The following is a 24,924-nucleotide window of genomic DNA, read 5'->3' as shown; positions in this document are numbered from 1 at the left end:
TATCACAGCACTGTCAATCTGCTGTCCTCCAGTATAAACCAAAAAGTTAAACAAATCAGGGGCACTAGGCTTAGGGAACCTAGTGATGTGTTGAACCCTTTCTTAAAAATTATACTGTTTTAGCTTTGGAGTATAAAAGTCAAACAGGATGTGATGTTAAAAGATACTATCAAACAATTTGTTGGTGGAAAACTATTCCCAATAAACAAGATGACATTTGATCATTCATCTAAGAATGAGCAACTGCATCTTACTGAATATAAGACAACTTATTTTCAGAATTTTAAATTCACCTATCAAGGTAACCCCCGAGTCAAAACTTTCCATCTGCCATTTACCTGAACATATTGTTTTTGTTTTAATTAATTATGTAATTTAAAATGTATTTTAGGTTACATGCAACCCCTGTATATCTGATATACATAATCTTTACAATATTTATCAGTTTCCTGCACCTAGGATAAATAAATATATTTCTTATTCATAAACAAGAACAATGGATTTTTGTTTGTTTTGCTAGAGAACAATGAATTAGATATAAAGCATGTTTCACTTTAGTTTAAACAGATCAAAAGAGGCAGTCAGAGGGCAATATATGTACCTTCAAAGCACACACCTAGAAATGCATCAGTTTAAGACTCATGTTCAAAACCCACCATGACACGGTACCTGTTAGCGCCTTCCCTTTTTTCCTATAGTAAACACCGAAGACGACGGCAGCCACTAAGGCCACAGACATGAAGAGCAGCAGAATGACTAAACTGGGCAAGTAAACCTGCGGTTCTGTGTGGGAAGAAAAGGCGAAAAACGGCATTAACTATTGTTCATTTTTACTCTTTCTCAAAAGCATAACCCTTTCAATTAAATCCTGGAATCAAGGCTGTTGGAATGGAATAAAAGAAGCAGGAAGGGACCCAACGCGGACTGTAGGTTTGTCGAGAAGAGCTCCCACTTGAAAGGGTGAAATCAGCAACGCAGCCCAAGCCTGCTGACTGCCTTTGCTCAGAGAGAGGCCAGCCCAGGACCAGCTTTAAATGCCTGCAATTTAGAACAACCCTAATCGGCTTCACCGCACCATCCGGCTCCATCTTTGCTTGCCTACAGAACACTTCACTCTCTCCAGGTGGATGGGCTGTGGAGGCAAAAAGAAGCCCCTTATCATAGCTCCTTCCAAATAACAACATGGTACCAGGGTTTTGCTGCTCATGAGAACGGAACCACAGCCACCCTGCAAAGCGTTTCGGGTCCTTCATCTACAACACAATTGGACTCAACCGTTTTGTTCATCCCGCCTGATGACTTGGAGGCTCGTGCCTTTTTATTATAAACTCTTGGTTTACACAGCCTGGTTTCTGGGATTCTGGCCTTTCTTTTCCTTCTGTCTTTTTTAAGACAGGTTTTAATTCCCTTGGTTATCTTTAACGTTCTCTTCAGAATGGTCTTTTTAAAATGCTGCTCTATGTAATTTCTTATCCGGAACCTTTGATGCCCTCCTGTTTGCCAAACTGTCCAAGCTACAGCCTTGCTCTTCTTAGCCCGTGTTCACCAACACAGCTCTGCAGCCAAGGTGCTCCTGCCTCCTTAGGAAGCTCCTCCTGGGCCGAGATACCTGGTCCCATCTCCACAGCATCTCACTCACCTGGGCAAGCAGCTTCCACACTAACTGCCCACTTTCTGTCAGTCACTGAAACTGTCCTTGAGGTCTATTGGATCCTCCAGATGTTCCAGAAATAATGGTAATTGTATTCTAGCCAAGTTGCTGATCTGGTTGGTGACCAAAATCTCCCATAGATATCCTGCTGTGATAACCACTACCTTACCATATTTGGGCATTTTAATTTATATTTGCACCTCAGTTTTCTTTCTTTTTTGGGGAGTACATATGAATAAAATATTGGTTATCCATTCCACAGTAGAAAATCATCAACTAAACAACCTATCTGGAATTACAACACTGATAAAATGAAATACTGAGCTGACCACGGATAGTGAAGTCGCTCAGTCGTGTCTGACTCTTTGCAACTCCATGGACTGTAGCCCGCCAGGCTCCTCTGTCCATGGGAATTTCCAGGCAAGGATACTGGAATGGGTTGCTATGCCCTCCTCCAGGAACCATGGATAGGATGAGATGAAAAGGGGGAGATGGTTGCCTCTGGATACAGCATGTAATTCAGAGAAATCTACAAGAGCTGATTAGACTGGGGCACACCTACCCAACCAACCTTTTCTATTAAACATACCATTTGATGGATTTGCAGATGGGAGAGGACTACAAACCACATCTGATTTATCGGTTCCGTGACGCACTTCTGTCCCTCCAAGAATGGTACAGCTGTGAAGGGAAAGGTACGTAAGTTCTTTGGCTTCATATCCTTATTTAAAAAAAAAACAGCTATAAAAGATTCTACCCCATTAGACTGCAAGCTCCTTCAGGAGAGGAACCAAGGTCTTCCTGGACATTTGCAGCCCCAGTGCCTGTCCACACACTAAGGTGGACAGAGAGACAAGCGGAAGTGACTACTGCCACTGCTAACATCTCGTCTTAGAGTGCGGTCCGAGAGAGCAGACTGGCGTGCTTAGTAAAGAAGATTCCGAATCCAATTACCATGGCTAAGTGATAAACTACAGATGAATACCCTTTGAGGTTGAAAACATAGAAAATCTTTTTGAAAATAAAACCTGGATAGGTGGATCAGACAATGAATATTTAATGAGAATCAACTTATTGGGAAGTGAAAGAATCATGACATCGATCATGAGTATTCAACAATAGGCATGCAGTGAAAGGATCCAGGAATTTCACTATGACTTTGCTCATATAAGTGTGAGATAGTATACAGGCGAGATGATACATTACACATTTATTTATCACTGGAAAAAACTGGAAATCACTTAAATGACTATCAATAGGGAGCTTGTGTGGAGAAGGCAATGGCAACCTACTCCAGTACTCTTGCCTGGAAAATCCTATGGACGGAGGAGCCTGGTAGGCTGCAGTCCATGGGGCTGCTAAGAGTCGGACACGACTGAGCGACTTCACTTTTACTTTTCACTTTCATGCATTGGAGAAGGAAATGGCAGCCCACCCCAGTGTTCTTGCCTGGAGAATCCCAGGGATGGGGGAGCCTGGTGGGCTGCCGTCTATGGGGTCGCACAGAATCGGACACGACTGAAGCGACTTAGCAGCAGCAGCAGCAGCAGGGAGCTTGTGAGAGTTGGACCATAAAGAAAGCTGAGGGCTGAAGAATTGATGCTTTCAAACTGTGGTGCTGGAAAAGACTCCAGAGTCCCTTGGACTGCAAGGAGATTATAACAGTCAATTCTAAAGGAAATCAACCCTGAATATTCATTGAAAGGACTGATGCTGAAGCTGAAGCTCCAGTACTTTGGCCACCTGATGCAAAGAACTGACTCATTGGAAAAGACCCTGATGCTGGGAAAGATTGAAGGGAGGAAGAGAAGGGGACGACAGAGGACGAGATGGTTGGATGGCATCATCGACTCAATGGATATAAATTTGAGCAAACTCCAGGAGACAGTGAAGCCTGACGTGCTGCAGTCCATGGGGTCGCAAAGTCTGATATGAATGAGCAACTGAACAACAAGAGAACTTGTTAAATGGATTCTGGCGCATCTCTATGACGGCACCAGGTGGTTAGAAATAGCCACACAGATGTAAGTCAATTAGTGTGGAGCGAGTTTTCTTCAGGATATTTTATGTGGGAAAAAACCCAAGTGTGTAAACATTTATTTAAGCAGGAGGCTTCTATATGCACATATACAATGCACACACACACACACACACACACATACACACACATCTTTGCACAAATAAACCAGCGATGCTGGGAAGCTGGGAAAACAGAGACTGGTGAGTGATAATAAGCATCGTAAGCAACTAAATAAAGTTAGAGAAGGGGGAAAGCAGCTGCAGCTGTAAATCAAGCTTCAGTCAGACTGAATCTGCAGCGATACCCAGCTCCTGCCACCCGTCCAGGGGGACTGGCTGCAGGCGTTTCTCTCCCTCACGCCAGCTGACAGACTGTGTCTGTTGTGAAACTGGCTTCCAGAGGAAGCCTCCCCAAATTGCATCACTCTGTTTTCACAACAGACACAGCGGAGGTGGAGTTCTTCCACATCAAGCAGCTCTCGATTCCCTTGTCGTCACTTACTTGGTCCAGGGTCTGCACGTCTCTGTGGCGGAAACGGTGTCGGAGAAGTAGCCTGCGGGGCAGGGCTCACACACCGTGTCCTTGTTGAGCTGCACTGTCAGAAAGACCGACGGACAAGAGAACACGGGACAGACGAGGACACTTAGAGATCGGCCAGGAGGGGCCCCCAGGCTCCGCCCCAGGGGGCCTGAGACCCCGAAGCACGAGACAGCAGCCCGTCCAGGGGCAGGACGCGGAGGCCAGGCCTGACTCCGGCCCAGCTCTCGGTCCACGGCCTCTGCCATCAGAGCTGCTGTCCCAGGCGCCTTCCTTCGTTTCCCGGCCAGGGAGCTGCTACCTGTCTCCTTTCAGCCAAGTCCATTCTCTCCTGTCTCCCTCGCCAGGCGTCAGTACAGAGACTGGTAGCCCATTAACCACTTTGAAAGGAAACTTCTTGCCCTGACACCTTCTGATCAGTAATCTTACCAGTTAAAGTATCAGAGTATTGACAAAGTTCAAAAACAAAACCCACGCTACACCATGGGTGTCCTTCTCTTAAACCAAGGGCTGGCAGTAACGGCTGTTTTCTATAAAGGGCCATATAATTATCTTAAGCTTTTGAGGCCCTCTGGTCTCTGCAAATTACTTGCAGCATGAAAGCTGTCATAGATAAGTATAAAGACACACTGGCTGTGTTCCAATAAAACCCTATTTAGAAAGGCACGAGTGGCGGGGTGGACTTTGGACCCCGTCTTAGGCCGCAGCACGCAAAGCAGGAGTTAATCCTGGTTGGTAAGCTGTCGTCGCCTCTCTCATACTCCTCAAAAACCATATTATCAAACTAGGAAACGTCTCAGATTTCCTGTCTGTTCCTTTTACTGCAACTGGCCCACGATGGCCCTTTGGTAATCCCAATGAAGAAGGGCATTGGCTACCATGTGCTGTCAGAATAAACGACTGTCTTGTGCCAAAACCACAAATTACTCTTGAAATTAGTAGCACTTCTGTGGTTTATCTTCATGAATAAAATGCAAAAATAAGGAATTACATTTTCTCTGTCCAAAGCCAAGTGGGAAGTACACTCTTGGTTTTTGCAATTGCTCAGTACACAGCAGGTGTGTGTGCGTGCCAAGTCATTTCAGTCGTCTCTGACTTTGAGACCCCATGGACTGTGGCCCGCCAGGCTCCTCTGTCCGTGGGATTCTCTAGGCAAGAGTAGCGGAGTGGGTTGCCAAGCCCTCCTCCAGGTGATCTTCCCGACCCAAGGATCAAACCTGGATCTCCTGCGTTGCAGGCAGATTCTCACCGTGTGAGCCCCTGGGGAAGCCCCAATAAGTAGCGGACTCATTCCTTACTCTAGCAATAAGGTTTGCCTTGAAACAATATCAGCAAAGGTACAGTTAACTACTAGTCACTCAGATGAATTCAAACAGCTTTTAAAATGATAATCACACTCTAGAAGAGTAACCCTTAAAAACAAAATGACTCCTAAGGGGCTGCAAGGCACAAAGGGCTTGAAAGGCGCTGACTTCCATACACTTGCTCTCATGTCTGCTCTGGCCCGCTGGGGCATCTACACTTTCTCCTTGTTTTTCTCTTTCACAAGCACACTACTCCCACTTACAAAAGAAGGCACACTTCATACCTACTCCAAATCCTACCGTAGAGCCAAACTTCTGAGATGCCAAACAAAGCAACAAGTCAAAGGATCGGTGACAGAAAGCTCCTTTGTCCAGAGCACCTCAGAATAGCTTCTGTCTCTCCCTGTCCATCTATTAGGGCTTCCCCCCACGGCTCAAACATAAAGAAACCGCGGGCAATGCAGGTGATCCCAGTTCGATCCCTGGGTCAGGAAGATTCCCTGGAGAAGCGAATGACTACTCACTCCAGTATTCTTGCCTAGAGAATTCCATGGACAGAGGAGCCTGGCCAGCTACGGTGCATGGGGTCACAGAGAGTCGGACATGACTGAGCGACTGACATCCATGAAGGGCAAGGGTGTAACAACAGAAAAGGGGCAACTGGCATCAGGCTGACCTGTTCTGAGGTCACATGCGTTGTACTGCAGGGGTGAGATTTTCGTGTCACCCTCTCTACCCTTCAGCTACTGCGTTCCCAAAGGGGCAAAGCAGAGGAGACACGGACCAGAAATGAAAAGAAAACAAAGCAGAAAGGGACCAGCACCTTCTTTCATACAGTTTAACCAACTATATGAAAGGCCCTGGGACTTAAAAGAAAGAAAGAAAGACCCTGGGTCTGTATCTGAGAACCAGGATTCACAAGGGAGTAGGCTGTCATGAGATTTGCTTTAGTAAACAGAAAATCAAGTCCGACTTTTCCCAAGAGAAAGCCTGTCTGGTTTCACTGATAATCTGATAATAAGGGCTGACTTAGTCAGACTCTGTGATGCAGATTTTCCTGATTATGAAATGAAATGAATAATATTTTAATTCTCCCAACCTCAGGCTTTACTTTTATAACTATAGTACAGCAAAATATAGTCATTCATCTTTTGGACCAACTGTGTAATAATCACTGTAGAACAAATCAGTCCAGAAGAAATGTTTTTAACCTTAAAAGCTTGAGTCATGAGAAATTTTTTTAAATTAAAATTTCATGGCATTCCCTGGCAGTCTAGAGATTGGTTGGAACTCTGGGCAGGGGGTGGAGCGGGTGAGGGATGGGGGGGTTCGTTCCTGGTGGGGGAACCAAGATCCTGCAAGGTGCCTGGTGCAACCAAAAAGAAAAGAAAATTAAAATTTCACATGGGTGCATTTTTAAAATGTGAAAGAGTATGAAAAGGTAATTAGTAAAAACCCTCTGAGCCTAAAAATATATTACTATGAAACTCTGTGGGGAAGGTGAAATGGATACAAATCAAAGGAGAGAAAAGAGCCACATAGAGTTTCCAACAGTTAGAGACGATCAAGGAATTTTTTTTTTTTTTCATTTAAAAAATTTTTGGCCACACCTTGGGACATGCTGGACCTTAATTCCCCGACCAGGGGTCAAACCCCCGTCCCCTGCTCTGGAGCGCCGAGTCTTAACCACTGCACCTCCAGGGAAGGCCTCTGACAGCTACCTTTTTACATGGATGATGATGGGTATCCAACTGCTACGGAGTTCAGATCCCACTGAAAATTTTAGAAAGTGTTACGGACTAATTCCCTGGAAACTAAATCCTTAGCAACTCTTGAAATTTGTAATAAAAATGCTTAGATGTCGATTTAAATTTTTGGCTGGAGGCACACGGCTTTGCAAAATTCTTCTAAGTGGGCACACAAGTTTGGGGACCCCTGCCTGATCCGGTTTCCCCCTAAATGGGGGTGGGAAGGTTTCGCAGGAGGAGGAGCCTGGGGATGGGCGCCGAGCTCCCACGCGTCCTGCGGGCGCGCACCCCGCGCTCTGCCTCCGGGGACCCTCGTCTCCTCCCGCGCCCCCGCGCCGGCCGAGCGTGAAGGCGCAGGGGAGCGCCCCGAGAGGCCGCAGGCGCCCGGGGAGGCTCCGCCCGGCCGCGCGTACCGGGGCGCCGGGCGCCGAAGCCGCGCGCGCACTCGGCGTTGCGGGTGCAGCAGCGGCAGTCCTCACTCCAGTGGTAGCCGGCGGTGCAGGCGCAGCGGCGCGGCGCCGTCCGGTTGCCGGGCTCCACGGCCCTCAGGGCCTTGCCTGCGGGAGAGAAAGATACAGCGTCCGCCTCGTGCCATTCGAGCCCGCCGTCCTCGCCCCGGACCCCGGACCCCGGATCCCTCGGACCCCTCGCGCCCTCCCTCCCGCCCGGGGCGCGCGCGGTGAGTCACGGAGGCCAGGATTCGGGAACCCTCAGGTTCCCCTGAGCACCTGCCGTGCTGGGACCAAAACAGCCCCGCTCGTTTTTGGTTTATCTCTCTGTCAATAATTAGGAGACCTGTGCGTTTTGAGAAGTCAATTTTCATGTTAGTAGGAAGATTAAAGCCCGGGGAGTTGCTAAGCCCTGACGATTTTGACTCATGCAAAACTGGACTTCACAGCTCCTTGATTTCTAGTAAACCAATGTAAGACGCATTCTTAACACCAGGGCTAATGGGATCTAAACCCATAGGGTTTCTGGAGATGGGGGTTCATCTGGGATCCTGGAGGGCCGCCTTGAAAACAGACCTACCTCCCTGTGTGAGCAGATAAGTGGGAGAAGTACAGAGGCTGGGCCTGGCGACATACTTGGAAACTAATCTCTCCCCCAAATTCAGGATAAGGCGTTTGCCCTCTCTTTTCTTACAACACAGAGCAGAGTGCTCTCTGCTTATCTCAAACCTCCTGGCCCTTTCCAGGGTTTGTGCAACAGAGGTAAATGCTCACATGCTCAGCTCATCCTCGCTATTCGCTGGTTCATACTTGCGATTTCACCTTCTCCTTAAAATCTAATCGTATCCTCCAAATCAACACTCCTGGCGCTTTTGCAGTTATTCTCAGAAGCACGCTGCTGCTGCTGCTGCTAAGTCGCTTCAGTCGTGTCCGACTCTGTGCGACCCCATAGACAGCAGCCCATAAGGCTGCCCCATCCCTGGGACTCTCCAGGCAAGAACACTGGAGTGGGTTGCCATTTCCTTCTCCAATGCATGAAAGTGAAGAGTGAAAGTGAAGTCGCTCAGTCGTGTTCGACTCTTAGCGACCCCATGGATTGCAGCCCACCAGGCTCCTCTGTCCATGGGATTTTCCAGGCAAGAGTACTGGAGTGGGGTGCCATTGCCTTCTCCGTCAGAAGCACGCAGAACAGTGAAAACTTTGACGCACCAGCCGGCAGATGCGTTCCCAGCAGAGGGCAGAGGAGGTGGTGCTGCCTTCCAGTTTCAGCTCTCACTGGAAATCAGAGTCCTTCCTGTGGTCTGTCTAGTGCCTTATTTTTGTGTTTTTTGTTGGTGAGCTCCTTGAGTAAAGTGGCCCCCTAGCCTAGGGCTGAACTGTTGCCGAGCGTTCTGGAGAAGGCAGTGATATGTCTTCCAGAGAAAATCCATATGTTAGAGAAACTTTGTTCAGTGTTGTTTATTGTGACATTGTTATGAATCAAAATATTTCTTAAATAAGGTTACACAAAAAACAGGCACAAATCTAGGTCATATTTACACACCCAGGGGCAGTATTTACTAACTCAAGTGTTTGTGATGACTTTATAGAACTTAACTAAGCTATCATGAATAAAGACTTCCCCAGTGGCTCAGGTGGTAAAAGAATCTGCCTTCAGAGGGGAGACCTGGGTTCAATCCCTGGGTTGGAAGATCCCTTAGAGAAGGGAATAGCAACCCACTCCGGTATTCTTGCCTGGAGAATTCCATGGACAGAGGAACTGGTGGGCTACAGTCCAAGGGGTTGCCGAGAGCTGGAACTGGATGAGCGACTTAGCATGCACGCATGCATGCACCATGAACAACAGGAATCAACTGCACACACATACACACAAAACAGCACAATAACATTATTTAAAACAGACCTCCTACCACTATACAGCCTCACCTAATCTGGATTGTCCAAACAGCCCTTGTACTGTATATTCCTTAATACTTATCAGTGTTAGTTATGGATTGATGTTTGTGTCCCCTGAAAATTCTTATGTTGAAATCCTAATCCCCTTCAGTGTGATGGCGTTAGGAGGTGGGGGCTTTGGGAGGTGATTAGGTCATGAGGGTGGAGCCCCTCTGGATGGAATTAGTGCCCTTAAAATAAGAGACAGCAGAAAACGTGGTTTCACTCTCCCTCTGCTCTCTGCCACATGAAGACACAAGAAAGTGGCTGTCCTGGAGCCAAGGAGAGGGCCCTCATCAGGAGCCTGAGCATGCTGGCACCCTGATCTCAGACTTCCAGCCTACAGAGCTGCGAGGAATACATATCTGCTGTTTAAGCCACCAAGTCTGTGGTATTCTGCTATAGCAGCCTGGACTGCCAAGGACAGAGCTGCAAGAGGAAACAAACCAACCAGAAACCTTTCCCAGTTCACTGTCTCCAGCTGTAACCGCAGGGAAGCAGTGTCTCCTACCCCACTTCTTTCCAGACCAGAGCTGGGGGCCGGGAGGTCCCTCTCCCTTCTGGGTCCACTCTCCGAGGCCCAGGTCAGCTGTGAAGCACCAAGACCAACTTGCATAAACCCGAACAAACTGTCTGGAACACACATGGACAAGAGTCATTTTCCTTGGAAAACTTGAATTCCGGTCTCCCACTCAAAATTTGTGGTTGTCGTTTGTTGTTAAGGAGTGTCCGAATCTTTTGCGACCCCACGGACTATAGCCCGCCAGGCTCCCCCATCCGTGGGATTTCCTAGGCAAGAATACTGGAGTGGGTCACCACTTCCTTCTCCAGGGATCTTTCTTACTCAGGGATCAGACCCCTGACTCCTGCCTGGAAGGCAGATTCTTTACTGGTGAGCCACCAGGGAAGCCCCCCTCCACCACTCAAAAGTAAGTGCATATAACCCTCTGTGGTGATGGATGATTTTGACATATTTTTAAATATCTTAATGCACCAGGTTTGGGGCTTTAATCAATTTTGGCAGTAGACAGAGTGAATCTTTCTTTCCAAGAGACAGTGATGAGTCAAACTCATTACTAAGCAATGGGAAAGAAAAAAAGACTTGATCAGATGCTTCTGCTCAGTGGAGTTTCCATGTTATCTTCTCCAGACAAAATCTGCCAGCTATCTCTAATTTTAGAAATGTTACAGTGCTTTAAAAAAAAACTTATTTCCTAGTATTTTTGTTCTGTCTATTGAAAAAAAAAAAAACCTATATATCAATAGAAGGATCAATCCTTGTAGCAATGAGCCTTCTGAGCACCCAGACTGAAGTCACTAAATCAGTTGTTCTAATGAAGCAATGAGACATCCTTGGAAAAATGGCTGATTCCAGCTTTAGGGAAGGAAATGTCCAAGATAAGCCTGGGAGAAAGAGCTCTTAAAGATACCCAAGGCTGTATCAAAAGAGGGTCACTTGGGAGAGGAGAGATAATCTAAGCCCCAGTAAAACTAGTAACTGCAGTAGATTAAAACACCTCCAACATGTAAATGCATGAGTTCATAATATTCTTTTTTGTAAAAAATAAGCTCTGGCTAGTTTTATTAAAGAAAAATTGTGTGTGATCTGCTTTTCACCAGTCTGTCCTGGCATGCTTCTAATGATATCAGTCACCTGGCCCAGGAAGCCAGCATATCTGGCTCTGCAGGATTCTCCACACGATGTGCCCAATTCAAGGTTATTTTTGCCACCATAGCGATAGACACTAGTGGTAAAGAATCTGTCTGCCAGTGCAGGAGACATAAGACATGCAGGTCCGATCCCTGGGTCAGGAAGATCCCCTGGAGTAGGAAATGGCAACCCGCTCCAAAATATTGCCTGGAAAATTCCAAGGACAGAGGAGCCTGGCCGGTGACAGTCCATGGGGCCGCAAAGAGCTGGATACAACTGAGCGACTGAGTGCCAGTGATAGACACTGGTTTTGGCCACTGTAGCATAATACTCAATTTCAGATTCCCTCAAGGCTGGGCAGAGTTTATCGAGGACAACTAGTTTCACTTTGCCTTGTCTGATCATTTTCAGAGTCTGCTTGTACCCCAGCACACACTTTCCACTTTTCATAACGAAGCCTAGAGTTGATCAACTGGAGCGACTGGAGCCTAGAATTGATCACCTCCAGCGACTTTTTCATCTTCTTTGCAGCCTTAGGTGTGGGATGCCTCCAACCAAGTGCAGCTGCCAAGATGACAGGGAGCGAGAAAGGAAGCTAGCTCGTTATATTCATACAGATCCTCTGGAGACAACTTGGTGATGGGGTCGTTGTTTTGAAAAGTGGAAAAATAAAGTTATAAGCGTTCATTCTGCCTTTCCTGTACAGACTGCACTTCAGGGTAGCGACCAGTTGATGAGAGAAGTTTCTGGTTAGAAAGCATCCCAGCCAATAAATGAAGAAAGGGTGATGGAGTTGGAACATCACCTTTCTGCAGCCCCTAAATGAAAATGGATCTAGGTCATGATGGTCAACAGCTGCTCATATCACCCAGAAAAGAGAGAAGCAGCTACACTGTGACCCCTGACATCACCTTTTGAAGGAGTTTTGCCAAAAACAAAGCAGAAAAACCCAAGCCAGATTCTGATCAGCCTTCTAAATCTAATAACCCCTTTACAGGAAATACAGGGGACAGAAGACATCGTTTAACGAGACCGAGATAGTGCAGCTAGCAAAGCCCTGACAGTGGAAACCCCACAGGACCAACGGCGTGGCTTCCTTAACAGATGACCTGAATGAAAGATGGAAAAAAAGGGGAGGAAAGGAGCTTCTGGGTTGGGACTCAGGAGACATATTTTGATCCTATTCTTATAAATAAGCTTTAATTTTTAAAAGCTCTGAGGCAAAAGCCCTATAGCAGTAATGATAAGTAGATCAGACTATGGAGGTAGGAAGACGTGGATAGTTTAGGAAAAAGACCTGGGAGTTAGAAGGTCTGGTTTTGAGTCCTGCTTCTCATTTGTAACCTTGGAGAAATCACTCCCTCCCTCTTAGTTTCTTCGTTTTTACAATGGGATAATTGTAAGTTTCTTCATTTTTACAATGGGGTAATCGTAGCTTTTTCACAGGGTTGTTTTGTGAGAATTAAGTAACACAACATATGTGGAAGTGCCGTGGAGACCTTTTGTCAAGTGTAAGATACCTTCCAGGACTAAACACACAAATATCATATATTATCACTTATATGTGGCATCTAAAACAATGATACAAATGAACTTATTTAGAAAACAGAATGAGACCCAGAGACATAGGAAACAAACCTAGTTAGCAAAGAGGAAATGTAGGAGGGGAGATAAATCAGGAGTCTGGAATTAACATATACACACTGCTGTATGTAAAACAGAGCCAGCAAGGATCAACTCTCAGCACAGGACACTACACTCAATGCTTTGTAATAACCTATAAGGGAAAAGAATCTGAAAAAGAACACACACACACCCCTGAAACAAACGCAACACTAAATCGACTGCACTTCAGTAAAAACTGGGGAAGGAAATGGCAACCCCACTCCAGTACTCTTGCCTGGAGAATCCCAGGGACGGAGGAGCCTGGTGGGCTACAGTCCACAGGGTCGCAAAGAGTCGGATACGACTGAGCGACTTCACTTTCACTTTCAATAAAAACAAAACAAAACGGATATATTCCAGAACAGAAGTTCTATACAAAAAGCCGTAACACAGTGCTCCTGGGCTCTAAGGCACACCCTTGGGGGTCTGTGGGCAGACGTCTTCCTTGCCCCCAAAGTCAGAGCATCACCATATCCAACAATGTCATTCACCCACACTGCCCCGACGGGCTGACTCACCTGGGTCGCAGACTTTGTGCAGCAAGCATTTATCTTCTTCATTCCAGGTGTCCAGGTACTCGTCCAAGCCACAGGGCAGACAGACGCTCTCAGACGTAGTGGTGCATTTGGAAGACATGTACGTTCCTTAAATTAGAAGGAGGAACATGCGCCAATCAAAAATGCTCCCTCCCAATAAATCAACAAAAATGAGTCAATCTGGGAGTTCCCTGGCAGCCCAGTGGTTAGGACTCTGCATTTTCACTGCCGAGCACCCAGGTTCGATACTTGGTCGGGGAACTAAGATCCTGCAAGTCTTATAGTGTAGCCAAGGAAAAAAACAAAAGCACTAATCTACCAAACCCTTTACATGAACATGGTCCCAGGACGTCCCCCAAAGACAGAGGTCATGTCTCACAGCAGGGGTTCCTCAGGCCTCCCGGCTGGCCCAGATAACCTCACTGGGGTTTGCTATGCCTGTGGTCACCACAGTCTTTTAGACCTTCTAAGTAAAACCCTAGCCCTTTCCACTCCCAACCTCTGCTCACTCAGGAAAATAACTACGGTTTTCAAACTGGTGCCTGCAGAACTCGAGGGGTTCCCTGGGGACTAAGCAAGAGAAACTTCATCTCCTGCCTCACCTCTCCATCTTCAAAACCCCTTTACTGTCGACCTGCAGAGTTTGTTTCTTTTGTCCTACGCACACTGTGGGCTCACGGTTAACTTTGCTTGATCAGAGAGCAATACACACGCTCAGAAACACACACGCATATGCATGAAATCAATGGATCTTTACTCTGTGCACCCAAAAAATATTTGTAGCTGAAATATCTATAAAGGATTTGTAATAAGGTAAGCTCCTTTTCCTCAAAGCTCCTCTTCCCTCCCCAGAACTGGGAGTGAGTGAGAACCTCTAGACTTGGGGCCTCACCGAGGCCACAGAAGCAGCTGACCACCTCCTTGTCAAAACCACTTTGGGGAAATGGTGACCGATCTACCTCCTACTCCTCAGTAGCTGTTTTGGGAGAAGTTATAACAGGATTTAGGCAGTTTTTAGCAGTGATTCAAAGACAGTCATCCCCATCCCCAACCCCACCCCTGGCGAATTTCTATGAAATTAATACTTTTTTTTTTGGCCTTACCTCACGGCTTGCGGGATCTTAATTCCCCATCAGGGGTTGAACCTGGGCTATGGCAGTGAAAGAGCGGAGCCCAAACCACTGAACAACCAGGGAACTACTGCAAGTGATCCTTTTAAATAAGAGTTGTATTGCACATTTTGAGAGTTTGAATCATAAACTTCTAAAACAGAGTTTTTAAAAAACCTCTTGCCTTCTCCAGAAATAGTGTTTTAGAAAACTGGCGCTTAATTCCAATTCCTGAAACTGCTCTTGATTTTTAAGTTATTTCATCTATTAAGATTTTTGTCTTCAGAGTGACAGACATCACTACCTGCCACTGCCATAAGAAGCCTATCCGATTTCGTTTCTCATCTGGCAAGATAGAATCAGTTATTTACTAAGGTTAAAACAAAAAAGAGCCCCACCCACTTTGGGAGGACCGCAACAGGAGGGTTAGGAACACGAACCTGGCTCACATTTCTTGCAGCATTGTCCAAGATGCTCGTAATACCTCTCGCTGGTACATGGAGGGGTGATCTGCAAAGTCACCTAAAAAGAAAATGTGCATCAGGTAGAGATTAAACACAAGTTCTTCCCAGAGGAAGCCACCAGAAACCGTCCTGCCACTGCTCGGCATGATACCGCCCCCCGGCCACAGATATCACTATCCTATTCTAGCTCATTTCTTTCCCCTAAGAATGTACAAAACCAAGGATACTGGCATCAGGATCCATTTAAGTATTTAAAAATATTTTGGTTACGCTCATGCTAACAGGATGGATTGAAAGGAAATGTATAAATGGTACCCAGAAGGTCGAAAACTGCTTTTGACCAACCACGTACAGAAGTGGCCCCACTTCTGTGTCATCCACTGTGTGGTCAGTCCACTTTGGTCATAAAAACTGGAGAAGTACAGAGTGGGGTCCCTTCATACGTGTACTAGACTCTTTGCAACCCTATGGACTGCATTCCACCAGGCTTCTCTGTCCCTGGGATTCTCCAGGCAAGAACACTAGAGTGGGTTACCATGCCCTCCTCCAGGGGATCTTCCTGACCCAGGGATCAAACCTGCGTCTCTCTGCTGACTTTTACAGGCACATTCTTTACCTCTGAGCCATCTGGGAAGCCTGTGTGTTATACCAAGGGAAATGTGATCTGACAAGTTATTTATGATTTTAGAAAGATGCTTAATACTGCTTGACTTTAAAAAAATTTTAACATGCAGAGAATTTTAAAAAGTGGGACAGCAAGGGGTTATAGGGAGCCTGTGACCTGGAGCCCGGAGCACCGCGGGCCGCCGGCTCGGGGGATGTCCATGAGCCGCTTCAGCTTTTCGAACTTCGGTCTTTCTGCATGATTCTAACACCAATAATAATTTCCACATTTGCTCACCTAAGCAAAGCAAAACAAAAGCCAAGTACCCTGCATTCACTCAGATTCTTATCAGTTTGCCGCAGTAAAGCTCGTTCCCTTATCAGCTGTCTCTGTTAGAGAAAAACAACACACACCCCTGTTGACAAGCAGGTGGTCGAGTTAGACCCAAGGGAGACGCGGAAGCCCGGGGTCAGCGGCACACACGGCGCGTGCACACACCGAGGGGCAGGGCCTTGCTGGGCCGGGGGTCCGCAGTCACCACCTTGCTCTCAAGGGGCTTTGGCTCTCCAGGGTGGGCTGCAAGGGGGGCAGCGGGCCCTCCCTGCGCGCTGTGAGTGAGCACCGGCTCACAGGGCAGAGATCAGCCGGGGCTCCTGGCGGCTCAGCGGTGAAGAACCTCCTCCCAACGCCGGGGACACAGGTTCGATCCCCCCACATGCCGCGGAGCAGCTGAACCCGCGAACCAGAGCGACTGAGCCTGCGCTTTAGAGCCGGGAACCGCGACTCCCGAAGCCGCACGCGGAGCCTGCGCTCTGCAAGAGAAGCCCGTGAACCGCAATTGGGGCAGCCTCCACGGGCTGCGAGTAGAGAAAACCCCGTGCCGCAACGAAGACCCAGCACAGCCAAAAATACATTTAAAACCGGAAAAGAGGGACTTCCCTGGTGGTCCGGCGGTGAAAACTCGGCGTCCAAAGCAGGGGGCCCGGGTTCAATTCCCGGTCAGGAAACAAAGATCTCACACGCCATGAGACATGGCCAAAAAGTAAAAATTAAGAACAGAGTAAGTAGGGCGTGCAGGACGCAACCAGTAAGGGCCTCCCTGACCTCCCCCAGGCCAGGCAAAGAGCTTCCGGGAGTCTGCGGCCAGGGACAGTTCCTCTGAGGTCAACGAGAGCGTCAAACGTGTTTCCGGAGCCAGGGTGCCGGGAAGGCTGTATCTGGACTTGGTTCCAAGGCCGTCTGACACTCTCCGTGGACCTGGGTAACGGGACCCACGTTCCCCAAGCATCCACCACGAGACAGGCTCGCAGGATCAGGGCAGTGAGTCCCGTGCTGCTGCTGCTAAGTCGCTTCAGTCGTGTCTGACTCTGTGCGACCCCATAGACGGCAGCCCACCAGGCTCCCCCGTCCCTGGGATTCTCCAGGCAAGAATACTGGAGTGGGTTGCCATTTCCTTCTCCAATGCGTGAAAGTGAAAAGTGAAAGTGAAGTCGCCTCAGTCGTATCCGACTCTGTGCGACCCCATGGACTGCAGCCCACCAGGCTCCTCTGTCCATGGGATTTTCCAGGCAAGAGTACTGGAGTGGGGTGCCATTGCCTTCTCCAGTGAGCCCCGTGGACACTGGTAAATATGACCTAACAGAAACTGGCCCGCCTCTGTTCTCTGGGGTCTTTTCCTGTTTTTATAGGAGCCCGTGTCTCTGTGTCTGCAGAGCAGCGTGTGCGCAGAGGAGAGACGCACAGAGGCAAACGGTGAAACCGGATGCAGTCAATGCTAATTCTGTTTCACAGAAAGGCTCTGTTTAAGCCTGATGGTGTGCGAGCGCTCCTGCGACGGTGATGACAAAGCAAACCAGAGAAATGTGCGTTGGACTGTGTTTCAGATGATCAAGGCCGATTGCTTCTAACCGGTAAGAAAACTGCAAGTCTCTGTAAGATAGGCGCAGGCTTTGTCTGGGTCACATAGGCAGGTTCTTTTTAGGGGAATTTGCTGAAAGGGCTCCTCCTGAAGCAGCAGCCAGAGCTCTGTCAGGTGCCCCTGTGGGCTGGGAGCTGGGCTCCAAACCCTGGCATCTGGTAGGCATCAGCCACCTGAATATGCGGACAGTCTGTTTACACGTTCAGGCGCATGGCTCTGATTCATTCCGCCCATCCGCCCTCTAGCCCAGGAGTGTAAGCCTGGCAAAAACAGGGAAGCTGTGATTCCAGAGGTGACCAGATGTCCTAACTCTTAAACAGATTTTCACAGATTATTCCTTAATATTCATCTCTGTCTCCTAAGCTAATTGTGACTTTACACCTGGACATGTCTTCTTTTTAAAGTACTGAGAGATAATTCACATACTATGAAATTTTTCCTTTCAAAGGTTATGATTCAGTGGGCTTTTTTTTTTTTTTTTGTACATTCAAAAAGGTATGCACCCAGCACTGCTGTCTAATTCCAGAACGTCTTCGTCACTGCAGAACTGACATGTCTGTTTCACACCGCTATAGGGTTACCAATCTTTCAGGTTACATCAGTAATTCTGCTACTGGGAAAACTGACTGTGGTGAGGCAGACAATTCTGGTATTAATCTAATTTAAGGTAGAACTTAGACTGATCCCTATTTCATTCCTGAGTTACATTAGACACTTGGCAGTACACCTTCAAACTTTCAAAATAACAATCAACATACAACTTATAAGGCAACATACGTACATAGATATGGTTAATGAAATATGTGTGTGTGTGAGTCTCTCTGTCATGTCTGAGTCTTTACAACCCCAAGGACTGTAGTTCGCCAGGCTCTTCTGTCCATGAGATTCTCCAGGCAAGAATACTGGAGTGGGTAGCCTATCCCTTCTCCAGGGGATCTTCCCGACCCAGGGATCGAACCCAGTCTCCCGCATTGCAGGCAGATTCTTTACCATCTGAGCCACCAGGGAAGCCCCAAGGAAATGTGCTTTGAAGGTAAATAAAAAGAATCTGGAAAACTCTTGAGGAGGCCCACACCTTCTGGAGAAGACTAGATATACTTTGTCGTTGTTGTTTTTCCCTCCCTTGAGAGTGGAGGTGATGGAATTCCAGCTGAGCTATTTCATATCCAAAAAGATGATACTGTGAAAGTGCTGCACTCAATATGCCAGCAAATTTGGAAAACTCAGCAGTGGCCACAGGACTGGAAAAGGTCAGTTTTCATTCTGATCCCAAAGAAAGGCAATGCCAAACAATGCTCAAACTACCACACAATTACACTCATCTCACTAGCAAAGTAAATCTCAAAATTCTCCAAGCCAGGCTTCAACAGTACGTGAACCGTGAACTTCCAGATGTTCAAGCTGGATTTAGGAAAGGCCGAGGAACTAGAAATCAAATTGCCAACATCTGTTGGATCATCAAAAAAGCAAGAGAGTTCCAGAAAAACATCTACTTCTGCTTTATTGACTATGCCAAAGCCTTTGACTGTGTGGATCACAACAAACTGTGGAAAATTCTTCAAGACATGGGAATATCAGACCACCTGACCTGCCTCCTGAGAAATCTGTAGCAGGTCCAGTTAGAACTGGACATGGAACAACAGACTGGTTCCAAATAGGAAAAGGAGCTATGTCAACACTGCTTATTTAACTTCTATGCAGAGTACCTCATGAGAAACGCTGGGCTGGATGAAGAACAAGCTGGAATCAAGATTGCCGGGAGAAATATCAATCACCTCAGATACGTAGATGGCAGCACACTATGGCAGAAAGTGAAGAGGAAGTAAAGAGCCTCTTGATGAAAGTGAAAGAGGGGAGTGAAAAACTTGGCTTAAAGCTCAACATTCAGAAAACTAAGAGCATGGCTCTGGTCCCATCACTTCATGGCAAATAGGTGGGGAAACAATGGAAACAGTGATAGACTTTATTTTCTTGGGCTCCAAAAGCACTGCATATAGTAACTGCAGCCATGAAATTAAAAGACACTTGCTCCTTGAAAGAAAAGCTATGACCAACCTAGACAGCATATTAAAAAGCAGAAACATTACTTTGCCAACAAAGGTCCACCTAGTCAAAGCTATGGTTTTTCCAGTGGTCATGTATGGATGTGAGAGGTGGACCATAAAGAAAGCTGAGAGCCGAAGAATTGATGCTTTTGAACTGTGGTGTTGGAGAAGACTCTTGAGAGTCCCTTGGACTGCAAGGAGATCCAACCAGTCCATCCTAAAGGAAATCAGTCCTGAATATTCATTGGAAGGACTGATGCTGAGGCTGAAGCACCAATACTTTGGCCACCTGATATGAAGAACTGACTCACTGGAAAAGACCCTGATGTGGGGAAAGATTGAAGGCAGGAGGAGAAGGGGATGACAGAGGATGAGATGGTTGGGTTTGAGTAAGCTCCAGGAGTTGGAGATGGACAGGGAGGCCTGGGGTGCTGCCGTCCACGGGGACGCACTGAGTCGGACACGACTGAGCCACTGGACTGACTTAACCCTTGTTCTTTGCTCTTTGCCTCCAAGAAGCTCTGTTTCTTTTCCTCCACTTGCAGCTCTAGGATGGGCCTTCTTAGTAGAGGATTTGCGCATCTCTGGGGCTCACAGAGCACGTAAAACTCGCTTTTTTGTGCTGGTCTCACTCTGATCCCACGCTCCATGTCCAGGATCCCACGGCTCTCCCTCTGCCCTGCAGTCCCTGCGTTTCTAACTAGTGGGAAATCTAGACCTTGGACGCCCTGGGCTGTCACTCTGGCTGACCCCCTGGGGACCTGTCCCTTGATGCTGCAGGCCAGGCCAGCTCTGCCTCTGGCCTCCCTGCTCCCACGTCCCCAAACCCCACCTTCTTAGGCTTGGTTTCCGGCGAGCCAGAGCTGGATCTTTTGGATACCAGCCTCTGTCCAGATGGCCCACATCCACAGAAGGGCATTTCTGGTGTGAATGAGTGGATGCCCCCAGCTCCTCCCAGTCCAACCCTCCTTTTTCCTTTGGGTTGTAGTTCTGACATCCCTCATTTCACCAGCGCTGGGAGAGCCCTCAGGCCTCTCAAGCTCTTGGTCCTCTGGCCCTTTCCTCCCGCTGCTCAGAATGTGGGCCTGACTCGGTCCTCTGATGCTGAAGCTCCAGTACTTTGGCCACCTGATCAAAGAGTGGACTCAGTAGAAAAGAGCCTGATGCTGGGAAAGAATGAAGGCAGAAGGAAAAGGGAGTAGCAAGGGATGACATGGTTAGATAGCATCGCCAACTCAATGGACATGAGTTTGAGCCAGCTCGGGGAGACAGGGAAGGACGGGGAGCCTGGCGTGCTGCCGTCCACGGGGTTGCAGAGAGAGGGACACAGCGACTGGAAAACAATCTTCCCCTGAAGCCAAAGATGGCGGGTCTTATCACGGGTAACAGTCCTCGTAAGGCAGGAATTAGATGAAAATATGTTCCTACTTAAGTATTTCAGAAGCAATCTCCCAGGGAATGGGGTGGGTGGCGGGGAGCAGCGGGAGCCGGGATTCAGCATAAGGCGGCAGATTTTCAGTAAATGGGGTGATTTTCTCAACCACCTCCAGTCTCGTCTCTTTGCCCAAGACAGAGCAACAGACGGCCTTTGGTAACCGATTTGAGAGGTATAGATTCTAGTTATCTACATTTTTGTCTCGTTTGCCTTCAGGATTGACTTGTTTCCCTCTAAAACAACAGGGCTTTTGACCCCTCCTTGTTTTCATTAAACAAATAAAGAAGAACGACTTCTCAACTATTTATGGAATAAAGGATATGGTCACATAAATTCAATGTTAGGTCTGCTGCAGCGCTTGTGTTTTGGGGAATAGGCTTTGATTCAGGGTACTTAGAAGTCTTGTAAGAACCATGCATGTGCTGACAGGGCCCTACTACAGGTCTTAATCAGTAAACTACAAAAGTAACATCTGGCCCGCAGAGTTTACATCGACTAACTTCTGCTTTCTAACAGACAGCTCCTGAGTATAGAAGGATCCCTAGAGTCTGTTTCTAGCAAATATCTTTTACGTTTCCCCCTTTCTTCTCCCCTGCCCATATACATTCCTTGGACAGTCTTAAAAAAAAGAAGTTAAAATTAAAATAAAAAAAGAAGTTAAGACAATACATCTAACGTTATTGGCCATCTGCTACCTCACTTTCTTTTGTGGTTTGTGTCATGTCGATATTTGTTTCAGGGCGTACAAGCTGCTATTTAATTTTAATGGCTGACAGACTCTTCTGGAATAAGCATGTCTACAGTCTATGCAAGGCTTTGGGAGATAATAAATTGTAAATCAAAATTGTCTTTATAAAGCTCCGTGGATTTATTGGATTTGTTTCCCAATGTAATGCCATGTTAGGTCTAATCCTGAAAAACTCCAAGCTGAAGAAACAAAACATTTCTCTGAGCAGAGTGGCAGAGATTGGAGGATCTGTATTTGGAATCCTGCAGGGAAGAGTGACTTAAATATTTATTTTTCATGCAGTTAAATCAACCCAATTGTACCGAAAGGCATTATGAATCCTAAAATTACTTTTCTGCTCTACCGAAAATTCATGCTGACATGTAACAAAACAGAAAGAAGCTTGGCTCCTTCTTTCAAATCAAGAAGAAAATAACTCAACCCAGAAGAACAAATGAGGGATTTTCCATAGATTTTATTTTATAAAATATCATCCATGACTGTATTTGAGAATCTGGCTGTAAATTAAGTAAAGATTGTATCACATTTCTGATTGTTACAGTCGAACTGAAAGAGGTGGTTTTTCTTAAGAGAGGAACTACTGAATGTGAAAACGACACTCGATAGACTTACAGCCCTCGAAAAAAAATATCCTTAAAGAAAGTCAAATTGAAAGTGCTCTCACCCGGAAATCAACTACCAGAGAGCCCTGTTCCCCAGAACATCAAGAAAATGGCTTTACTATGAGGATTTCACGCCAGGAGATTTGTTTTCTCTGAAGCCTTTCGGAGAGAAGCTTTTCATTCTTAGAAACAAATAAACAACAAATACAGAAAAGGACTGAGTCACAGGCCTGCGAACAGAGGCCTGCGTTCCTCCTCGTCCATTTCTCTGCTCAGCTGGCTGGGGAGCCAGGCCATAGACAAGGTCTAGGTTTTCCCCTCTAAACTCTTCAGTTAGTGAGTCCAAACACAGACCCGTGAAACTGAGATGTTCTGGGGGACCTGTTAAGTTTGGTCCCTTTCTTATCTCCTTTTCTCGAGAAGCTTCCAGCCCCTTCTCTATTTTATCCAGCTTTATAGTCTCGAATATGGCACAGTCGTATGTCTGTTACTGGAAAGAAAGCATCCACCATCAGACTTCTTGGTTAACAGTTCAGACCTGGAAGTGGATGTCACAGAGGAGTCATTTTAAGCTTGCAAATCAGATAAGGCAGGTTTCCATAGAAAATAGAAAAATGAAACACTAACTGAAGTCAAGTCTGAGGAGCCAGAATGTAAGGATTTAGCAGAGCAGAGGCTGGGGCTGGGCGAGCCCCTGGAGAAGGAAGGGTGGTGGTACCAGTGTGCCGGTGAAGACAGAGGGGACGCCTGGCCAGGTGGCTCCGCCGGTCAGGAAGGGCGGGGCGGGCTTCCCGTTAGGGCTCTTCCATCCAGGGCAGCTCCCCGAACCGAACTTCCAGGTCGGTCCGACATTTAAAACTGTCTGCTTTTCTACAACCTGAGGACAAGGTGGGGATAAGTCACTTCTGAGTCTCTGTCTCTTCGCCTATAAAATGGGGCGAATCATTGTACCCCTCCTACCGCAGTGAGGACGCGACGGGGCAATTTGTGCAAATGATGTAGCGATGTGGTGGTTTAGTTGCTCAGTCGTGTCCGACTCTTTGCGACCCCACGGACTGTATCCCGCCAGGCTCCTCTGTCCCTGGGACTTCCCCAGGCCAGAATGCTGGAGTGGGTGGCCATTTCCTTCTGCAGGGGATCTTCCTGACCCAGGGATCGAACTCAAGTCTCCTATGTTGCAGGCAGATTCTTTACCTACTGAGTCACCGGGGAAGCCTGGCAAGGCAGCAATGGCAAGTGAAAACGAAGCCTGTGCTTCCTCCCGCTGAGGCCAAGTCGCTGGGGGACTGAGGTGGGGCAGTGACTGTCAGTGATGTGCACCCTAGCTGGTGGCCGCTGGCAGCGGGGTTAACTGCGCCCCTGGGCTGAATCGGCAAGCCGGGTTCCTTCTATCAGAACGTCCCGATGGGGGAACGGAGGGGAAGGCATGTTGGCAGAAACAGGAAAGAGGGTGCAGAAGAGCAGGGATTCGCAGGAACATCCCGAAGCCCTGCCAGCTTCTGGACGCACCTTCCCCGTTTAGTTTTAACCTGGCTGTACCTGGAGAATCCCAGGGACGGGGGAACCTGGTGGGCTGCCATCTATGGGGCCGCACAGAGTCGGACACGACTGAAGTGACTTAGCAGCAGCAGTGATCACACAAGCTGACATCAGAGTGTTTCTGGTGACTGGAAAACGTGGTTTGTTTTTTTTTGGCCTCTCTGCAAGATGTGCAGGATCTTAGTTCCCTCACTAGGACTCGAACTTGTGCCCCCTGCAGTGGGAGGTGCAGAGCCCTAACCACTGGACAGCCAGGGGATTCCCAGAAAAAACATGTTTTTAATCGAAAAGGTTTATTTTTTTTAAAGCCTGTTTGGCTTCACATAAAGCAGTGCTTTCTCGTGGGACTGAGATCGTGGCAGGTGGCCAGAGTCACTGCGGTGGTTTCTGTCTGGGGCTTCAGTCGGTGATGGCGGCCGAAGCTGGGTGTGGGGTGAGCTGACTCCATGCTTCTGCTGAGAAAGGGGCTGGGAGATCCTGCCAGGGATCGCTGTCAACAGGGTCAGAATCGAGGGATATCCAAACGCCCTGCTAGATGTTTCCACTTTAAAAAACTCAACAGACAGCACTTCAAGCTCACGGTTTACAGAGGAAAACTCACACTTTTTATTTGCACAAACCCAAGCTTCACATTTCATACTTCAGAACATTACACAGGCACCTGTGAAGATGATATGTTACTGATGAAAGAGACGAAGAAAATAAACAGGCAGCCTTTGGGGATCTCCTGTGCACCCCAACGCTTTGGCCACCTGATGTGAAGAGCTGACTCATTTGAAAAGACCCTGATGCTGGGAAAGATTGAAGGAGGGAGGAGAAGGGGACGACAGAGGATGAGATGGTTGGATGGCATCACCAACTCGATGGATGTGAGTTTCAGTAAACTCAGGGAGTTGGTGATGGACAGGGAAGCCTTGCGTACTGCAGTCCATGGGGTCGCAGAGTCAGACACGACTGAGCGACT

General features: G+C 47.5%; 1 protein-coding gene across 1 annotated transcript in view; it reads right to left on the bottom strand.

Moving 5' to 3' along the window:
- TNFRSF11A (TNF receptor superfamily member 11a) overlaps window positions 1-24,924 on the bottom strand; it is a 62,914-nt gene that overhangs the window by 21,234 nt on the left and 16,756 nt on the right. Inside the window, exons 2-7 of the mRNA XM_055559348.1 lie at window positions 15,046-15,127; window positions 13,479-13,604; window positions 7,674-7,817; window positions 4,173-4,266; window positions 2,241-2,332; window positions 670-783 (exon numbers count right to left, since the gene is read on the bottom strand). Of these exons, the coding sequence (XP_055415323.1) occupies window positions 670-783; window positions 2,241-2,332; window positions 4,173-4,266; window positions 7,674-7,817; window positions 13,479-13,604; window positions 15,046-15,127 (652 nt within the window). The remainder of the gene's footprint in view (window positions 1-669; window positions 784-2,240; window positions 2,333-4,172; window positions 4,267-7,673; window positions 7,818-13,478; window positions 13,605-15,045; window positions 15,128-24,924) is intronic.

Source organism: Bubalus kerabau, chromosome 21, assembly GCF_029407905.1.
Source record: "Bubalus kerabau isolate K-KA32 ecotype Philippines breed swamp buffalo chromosome 21, PCC_UOA_SB_1v2, whole genome shotgun sequence".
Taxonomy (NCBI): Eukaryota; Metazoa; Chordata; class Mammalia; order Artiodactyla; family Bovidae; genus Bubalus; species Bubalus kerabau.
The sequence above is the reverse complement of the archived record's forward strand: the minus strand, read 5'-3'. Positions and strand labels throughout refer to the sequence as shown.